General features: G+C 49.8%; 1 protein-coding gene across 9 annotated transcripts in view; it reads left to right on the top strand.

The window, feature by feature from the left end:
• PHLDB1 (pleckstrin homology like domain family B member 1) overlaps positions 1–8,213 on the top strand; it is a 64,120-nt gene that overhangs the window by 41,861 nt on the left and 14,046 nt on the right. For 4 of the 9 annotated variants that reach the window (XM_027835617.1, XM_027835619.1, XM_027835618.1 and 1 more), the window contains 6 exons: positions 724–834; positions 986–1,075; positions 2,322–2,465; positions 4,921–5,058; positions 7,440–7,580; positions 7,844–7,946. In XM_027835617.1, the coding sequence (XP_027691418.1) occupies positions 724–834; positions 986–1,075; positions 2,322–2,465; positions 4,921–5,058; positions 7,440–7,580; positions 7,844–7,946 (727 nt within the window). The remainder of the gene's footprint in view (positions 1–723; positions 835–985; positions 1,076–2,321; positions 2,466–4,920; positions 5,059–7,439; positions 7,581–7,843; positions 7,947–8,213) is intronic. The other 5 variants (XM_027835623.1, XM_027835621.1, XM_027835624.1 and 2 more) reach the window with 3 other exon arrangements.

The raw sequence follows: 8,213 nt of genomic DNA, 5'->3' as shown, positions 1-8,213 counted from the left end.
CAACCTTCTTTCTAAACTTATTTAAACAACTACTCCCTGTTGTGCATTTTATATTCTGTTCAATGTGCTGCTCCCAGAACTCAGCACCCCATCCCTGGCCTTTGTGGCTTTCTACAGACTGTCCCCCATGCCTGGAATGCTCCCCTGCTCACTTCCACCTCTTAAAATTCTTAGCTCAGGCATTACCTCCTAGGAAACCTTTTTGATTGATTTAATTACTGGGGCTACCCTCCTTAAATTAGCTTGTATTTACTTATCTGGGTGGCAAGGTGGTGCAGTGGATAGAGCACTGGACTTGGAATCAGGAAGACTCGTCTTCTTGAGTTCAAAGGTGACTTCAGACACTTCCTAGCTGTGTGACCCTGGGCAAGTCATTTAACACTGTTTGCCTCAGTTTCCTCATCTATAAAATGAGCTGGAGAAGGAAATGGCAAACCACTCTAATATCTTTGCCAAGAAAACCCCAAATGGAGTCACAAAGAGTTGGACACTACTGAAGCATTTCAACAAACAATTCAAAATTTACTTATCTATTTACATGTTCTGTTCCTTAGTAGAATATATGCTTTTTGAAGGCGGGGACTCTCTTGTCTCTGTATTCCTCAGTGCCTCAAACATAGTAGGTACTTTACAAAAGCTTGTTGAATAGTATTAAGCACCTATCATGTCCAGTGTGCTGTTGTCCTGTGTCCTGACCAGCTGTCCTCCTGTCCCCTTCCCTAGGAGCGCCTAGCAGTGTTGGAAAACCAGGCGACTCAGATCCGGGCCCAGGCTGTTCAGGAATCTGAGCGATTGGCCCGAGAGAAGAATTCGTCCCTGCAGCTGCTGCAGAAGGTGCGTGGGGCTGGGGACCAGGGATGGGGAAGGAAGAGGCTAGTGCCAGGGAGGGAGGAGTTAAGAAGTGAGGGGCCTGAGTTGGGATGAACTGCGAAGAGCCTTATCAAGATGTCTCTCCCTATTCTATCCTGGCTACTCCGGACTCTAGGAGAAGGAGAAATTAGTAGCACTGGAGAGAAGATACCATTCCCTCACAGGGGGGAGGCCTTTCCCTAAGACAACATCAGCGCTCAAAGAGGTAACTGAGTTCTGGGGCTGGAGAGGGTATGGGAAGCTTCAGAGCCACAGAGATCACCCTGAGGACCGTCCTCATACTTTCACCTCTAATGTTTAAATGTGGATTGGAGAGTGACTGTGTATGTGTCTGGGGGAGTGGGGCAGGTGGGGCAGGCCTCCGACTTGGTTCTATATTAAACCCAGTATTTGGGAGTAGGGAATTTAGGATTTGGGTTCTCAACTTCTGCATTTCAGTTGTCTTTCTTATTCCGGGGGAGCCCATTGCAATGTCCTGATACACAGGCTGCCCCAGTGGGTGACGTTGTTAAGGAACCCTAAAGCTCTGGAATATCAAGTATTGATGAACTGAAGATGAGATTTTTGCTTCCAGAGGCAGCTAAGAGACTTGGGATAGGGGGTGGCTGGTGTGAGGTGTCACGAAGCTGGGTGCCCCAGGTATTGCAGGAAATTTAACCACCCTTCCTTGAGCACTGGACTTAAGGTCTGGTTTTTATTTATTTTGATTTTAAAAACTCTTATTAATATCTTTTGTTTCTGCATCATTGACATTTCCTTATGTATAGAACTATCTCCCATAACAAACAGTGAAAAGGGGGGGAAATTCCGCAACATTAACCAACATCTACAAAAAGTCTGACATTATATGTCATGTTTGACATCCATCGACTCCCTCTCTGTATAGCAGGGGGAGGTAAGGACAAGTTTTAAAATCTAGAGCCAGGTTGTTGTCTTTCAAGTAGGCACTGGGGCCTTTTCCAAAAATCAATTATAAATGTTTGTGTTTCTATAGTGTTTTAAGGTTTGCAAAGGTCCCAAGGATCCTGCTAGGGTAGGGAGTTCAGGTCTTATTATCTCCATTTTAGTGATGAGAAACCTGAGGCTTGGAAAGCTTAAACAGCTTTGCCCTGTGTAGCACAACCAGTCTGGTCAAAGTCCCCACAGGTCTTCTAAATTTAAGAACAGTTTTCTTCCTGCTCTATCTGACTGCTGCAGGGCACCTGGCATGAAATACAGGCTTATGTCCGTGTGCCAGGAATGGAACCTACCTCTAGTACTGGTCTAGCCCTGGGATTCACATATATGTATCTCTCTGTCATCTCTTTACCTGTTTCCTCGCTTCACACTATTTTAGCCTCTCCCCTAGCTTCTTCCTTCCCCACCCATAGCGTGCATTGGGCCTGGGGTTGGTGACTGAACTGAGAGTAAGAATGTGAGGACCCCATACTCACCACAACCCCTCTCTGTAGGATGAACTGCATATCTCTGAGTCCTCAGAGTTGGGGCTGGAGACTGAGGCTCTGGGCTCCTTGCTCAGGCCCACCCTGCCCGGGGCTGCTGCTGGCCCCCTAACCCCACCCGCCTCCACCCAGCTCTGCCCCAAGACACAAGAGGTAATCACTGCTAATTGCATGCCTGCTGCCTGTGCCTGCTTGGCCCCCATTGCTGCAGCTCAGCCCGGAGAAAGAAAAATGCAGTGGTGTTGGTGGCAAACACAGGATGATGGCTTTGGCTCCAGAATTTGGAACTCTGGGTGTGTGTGTGTAAGAGAGAGAGATTCTTTCCTAACATAATGTGTCTGGTTGACCTGTGCCAAACCAATATGCCAAATTTTGTTTGTTTGCTCATATTTTCTATTTCATTCATCTCCTATCTTAAGAAAAAAAAAAATTCTCCCACCTCTTCTCTTGTGATGTACATGGCCTGGCCCTGCCTGGAGATGGCAGATTGCTCTGTCACTGTTCAGGGCACCAAGCATCTAGGTACCATACCATCTTTCCTGCCAGGATCCTTCGCTGATACCTGCTTGGGGTCTCTTCCTGGGAGCCCTCTTATCTTCCTGATGGTGCCTCTTGCCTTTACCTCCTCCTTTCCCCCATCTTCTCTAAGGGTAGATGGAGGTCCAAGATGGCGCTCAGTGGTGTTTATGCTAATTAGCTGAGGCTGCATGTGTGTGTTCCTGATGTTGTGGGTACCCACTATCTTTCAGGCATGTGAACCTTGGAGACCTTGAATATGGGCTCTGATTTTCAGTGGGCACTGAGTGGCATGCTTGTAAGCATTAACCTGGGACAAACCCAATGCCCAGTCTGGAGGGTTATGATTCCCTATAGCCAAAAGAGTTAGAAGCCAAGGTGGCAAAGCTTGGTGACATGAGGACTGCGTATCTTTGCCTATAAGGTCTGGGTGTCGCCAGGCTATGGAGACAGAAGCTGCTCTCAGGAAGGTGCCAGGGTTCCCATCCCATGGTGGATCTTGTGGGGGAAGACTAAACAGTTTCCTTTCCTCTTGCCCCAACTCTGGATTTGGTTTTGCCTGTCCAGCATGGACTGTTGGTCCTTTGACTTGGCTTGGAGTGATGGGTGCCCGGTGCCAGGGCAGTGTGCTGCTAATCTCTTCTCCCTCCTCCTCCTTGTTCTTGCCGTGTGGTCTAGGAATATGTGAGTCTGGCAGATGCTCTCCAGCTCTGTGCCCGCTTGGACCCCAGTGCTTCCGCTCCTCCCCCCCACGCTCTCACTCTTTCCCTGCCTGCCAATGAGGTACCCGCCACCGATGTTCGTTGTGTGCCTAGTGGACTCCCCATTCTAGGCCTCTCTGGATCTCACGCCCAAGGAGACATCAGCAGTGATTAAGGAAACTACTTCCCAAAGGGGGCATGACCCTGTGCCCCAACAGGGGAGGGGCATGGGTGGCTTGGCATGGGATTGGCACAGGGTGGGTTGGAATAGCTATTTTCTTTTTTTTCAGGGCATCTCAATGCCTGTTCAGCAATTAATGGCATATGGAAGGTGCTAGACCTCCTACTGACATTGTGAGAATACCAAGGGCATGGGAAACCCCAGTTCACTGGGTGCCCTGGATGCGATAGGAATTCCCAGCTGGCAGGCCAGCCCCTCGTGTCTGGCCCTTCATCTTCTTTCCTTTCCCTTACCAACCGGCTAGGGGGCTTCTCTTGGGCATTGCCTTTCTGCTGACTTCTCGCTTTCCCTCCATGCCTTGTGCCCCCAAGTATGTGACGCTTGAGCAGCTAAAGGAAATGTGGGGCAGTGGCCAAACAGGCACTGTGCCCACGTCCCCAGCCCCCACACTCGGCCCTCCCCTCCCAGGCTCTGCCTTCCGAGCTGTGCCTCAAGTCACCTGCCTTCCTCCCGTGCCGCCATCCTCCTCTTCTTCTACTTCTTCCTCCGTCTTGCCCGAGGTTTGTGGTTCCTGTATTGTTGCTTTTCCCCGTACAATCATCCGTGGGCGTGTCTGTGTGTGTGTGTGTGTGTCCGTGTGTGTGTGTGTGTGTGTGTGTGTGTGTGTGTGTCTGTCAATGCTGCGATGTGGCTGTTGGGGCTGCCAATGTCAGAAGCTCTGGTCCTGCCTACCCTGGCTTGCAGGCCTACTGGATTAGCAGGCAGTGCCCAGAGCCCGCGGGGTCTGACTGGTGGGTGTAATCTTTGGCATACGGGCATTTCTGTGGCAATGGAGGCCTCTGCTTCTCTTTGCTCTCTGGATCTTCAACGTGATGGCTTTCTCACTGTGTTTCTCTTTATATTCCTTCATTCCCCACCCTTCTCTTTGTTCACTTTCATCTTTCTACTTCCTTCTTCCTGATCCCTCACCCTACTCCCTTCCCCTTCTCTCCTCTCCATTTTTTCCTCCCCCTTCTTTGTTCTCCTTTCCCCTTTTCTCCTCTCCTTCCCTTCTTTTCCCCTCTTTTTTCCCTGCTTATTCTCCTCTTACTCCTCCCTCCTTCTCTGTTTTTTTCCTTCCTTGCCCTCTTCCCTTCTACTCTTCCCTCCTTCTACCTCCCTCTTTCTTTCTCTCTTCCCCCTTCTTCCTCTCTTCCCCCTTTTTCTCCAGATGGAGAAGCTGTTCCTTCCTGCCCTAGATTTAGAGCAGTGGTACCAGGAGCTCATGGCAGGGTTTGGGGCTGGCTCATCCGCCTCCCCCCGCTCCTCCCCTCCACCTCTGCCCGCCAAAGCTTCCCGACAGCTGCAGGTAACGCCTCCCCTCCCCCCGCAACTCAACCCCGACTCCAGCTCTGTTCCTTTCTGCTCTCTTATTCCTGGTGGCTCTCACCTCAGACTAGACTGAGCATCTCTTGCTGAGAATAATGGAGGTGGGGCATGGGAATGGGGCTCCAGGGACCATGAAGCTCTTTTGCCTTTGTGGGGGGGGGGGTTGCCCCTCAGTCAAAAGCCAAGATGAAAGGGCTCCAAGGAAGTGTCAGATTGGCATCTCCTCTAAGGGACTGGAACCAGGGTGAGAAGGAGGATGTGGATATAGAGCAGTTAGTCAATAGATATTGATTGATCATTCTATGTGTGGCAGATTCCACTCTGGCACTTCCCTCTGATCCCTAAGCTCCAAATACTAGATGATTCTCATGTCTATGGTTGGGGATGGGGTGGGGAGAATTTGCCTAGCTAGCTTAGCTCTGAGTGTGAGGTTATATCCTCTAGGACTGGTGTTTCCTGGATCAGATTGGCCACATCTTATTATCCTATGATGTCCAAGGGAGAGGCAGTACACAGGAGGCCAAGATAATAAATTATTAAATTATCAGATTAATCAATACACTAATGATTAAATTAATAAATTTGTTGAGCTCTTCTATATGCCTGGCACTGTGTGATAGATGACTGAAAAAGACAAAATCAAAACAGTCCCTACCCTCAAAGAGCTTATATTTAGATTGGGGAGACAAGACGTATCCATATAGAAGACAGAGACAGCCATTACACATAAAATGGTGTGGAGTCCTTGAAAATTGAGCTGGAGAACTAAGTCCTGTGGAAAATCATAGAGGGCATAGAAGAAACTGCCTACAAGGTTCCTATAATTTGAGGAGCATTGAAATGGCCTCTCATCCTTAGTCTGCTCATCTACCAGCCTTCTACCAATCACTTCAGTGGTCCCTGCAAGGCCACCAATGAAGAGTCATTCCTTTGGGTTCAGAGAGGTCAAGGAGGATGAAGACTGAGATTAAATGGCCATCAGACTTTGCACCTGAGTGCAATACCGTGACAGGATGAACAAGAGGGAAAGTGTGGTGATTGTAGATGATGCTAGGATTTTGGCAGGAAAGGGGAAGAAAAATAGGATGGTAGCTGGAGGGGATAAAAGGACCGAGTGATGATTTTGGAAGGATGGTAATGACCTAGGCATTTTGGAGGCGATAGGGAAGAAGCTGGTGGAAATGGAGAGATTGAAAATTATGTGGGGAGAGTAGCTCCTAGGGAAGATAGGGAGGGAAGGAGATTGAGGGTGCAAGTGATGGGGTTAGCCTTGGCCACGAGAAGAGCCATCCTAGAGTCTGGAGCAAGGAGGTGAGGACAGGTGGAAGTGTCAGGGGGATTTGAGGTGTGGAGTGGGAGAAATGAGGGAGTTCTTGGTAGATGGCATTAGTTTTCTGATTGAAAGTTGAAGTCATCTGCTGACAGATGGGGGCCGTGTTGGGGACTTAAGAAAGAAGGTTTGGAACAGATTCTGTGGATTGTTTCATCCCCGTGAGTTATAAAATGGAAACACAGAATTTGTGATATAAGCTGATAAGGGGCATGGGTCTAGCTCAGGGGTGGGGAATCTGCAGCCTTAAGGCCACATGTGACCTTAATGAGGATTGTTCTGTAAAATTTGGATTCCGTCAAAAGGCTGCACTTGAGGATTTAGAAGGCCACATATGGCCTTAAAGTCACAGGTTCCCCACTCATGAGCAGTCTATCTCATATGAACCTGGACAGAAACCACTGCTATAATGTCTGCAACAGAGGCATCGAGCCTCTGCTTAAAGATATCTAACGAGCGGGAGCTCACTGCCTCCCCAGAACAGTTCCTTCCCCTCATGGGTATCTCTGAGAGGTCTGAACTTGTCTCTCAGGCTTCCACCCCATTACTCCTAATTCTGCCATATTGGGGACAAGAAGAAAACAGTCTCGCTCCTCTTGGAACTTGGTGAGCCATTAATAACTTGGCATGAATTGGCTCATCAGGTTTTTTCTAAGACCCTACCCAAAGTAGGTCTGGACAGGAACCAGGACAAAAGTGGGGCTCGTATCAGCAGATACTGCTCAGGGTAGGCAGGCCCCAGTGGGGAGGTGAGGGCTAAAGTTGGGAGGTGGCCTGAGGATTCTGGGCTCTCTGCGGGGAGTTGAAAGGTGCTGTCAAAGAAGCCAAATAGGAAAAGACGAGGAAGACAAACTTCAACTGTTTCGGAGCTGTTAGGGACTGGCCCACTGTGGCTCTGTTTGTCTGGTACCAGGCAGAGGCTGCTACGGTGTGAGGCCAGCCCCCTGGGGTCAGAATCGCCTTGTACGGTGGCGGTTGCTTTACGTGGGAGGCTGCGGTTGTCCTGAGCGAGCTTTGTTCCTCTTTCTCAGGTTTACCGCTCCAAGATGGAGAGTGAGGCTGGCAGCCCCCTGCCTCGTACCCGCAGTGGGCCTATCCCCTCCTCCTCTGGGTCTTCATCTTCTTCCTCTCAGCTCAGTGTTGCCACCCTGGGCCGAAGCCCCTCTCCTAAGGTCTGGGACTGGGGGACGCGGGGTTAGTGAGGGAAGGTAAAAGCAAGGAGGGGCCTGCCTTGGAGAGGGCGTCCCTGCATGCACGTGCGTGTTTGTGCGTGTGTGTAGCTGGGCTGTATTCACATTGAGGATGGGGGTGGGCCCAATCGGAATCGTTAGAAGAGTTCCCTGGGAAAGGTAGGAGATGTATGGGAGGCTGAGATTTCGGGAAGGGGTTCCAGTCCCCCCTACCAGGACCCTGATGTGCTTAACTTTCCCCCCAGAGTGCCCTCCTCACCCAGAATGGCACAGGGAGCCTGCCCCGTAACCTAGCGGCCACACTGCAGGACATTGAAACCAAGAGGCAACTGGCCCTACAGCAGAAGGGTGAGTGCTGCCCAGCTTCGTTCTCCCACCCCCATGCACTCAACCTGCTCCTTCGGGAGGATGCATTTATTTGAATTAGGACCCTGGCCAATAGCGGGGGGGGATTTAGGATGTATGTGTGCGTGCATGTATACATGTGTATGCATGTGTGTATACATGTACACACATACATATACATATGCGCGCACACACACACACACACACACATATATATATATATACATATACATATATATGCATGTATGTGTATGTGTGTGGACTTCCTGA

The sequence above is a fragment of the Vombatus ursinus genome, unplaced genomic scaffold (assembly GCF_900497805.2).
Source record: "Vombatus ursinus unplaced genomic scaffold, bare-nosed wombat genome assembly UNPS02014816.1, whole genome shotgun sequence".
NCBI classification, from domain to species: domain Eukaryota; kingdom Metazoa; phylum Chordata; class Mammalia; order Diprotodontia; family Vombatidae; genus Vombatus; species Vombatus ursinus.
Note: the sequence above shows the minus strand (reverse complement) of the source record. Positions and strands in the feature narration are given on the sequence as shown.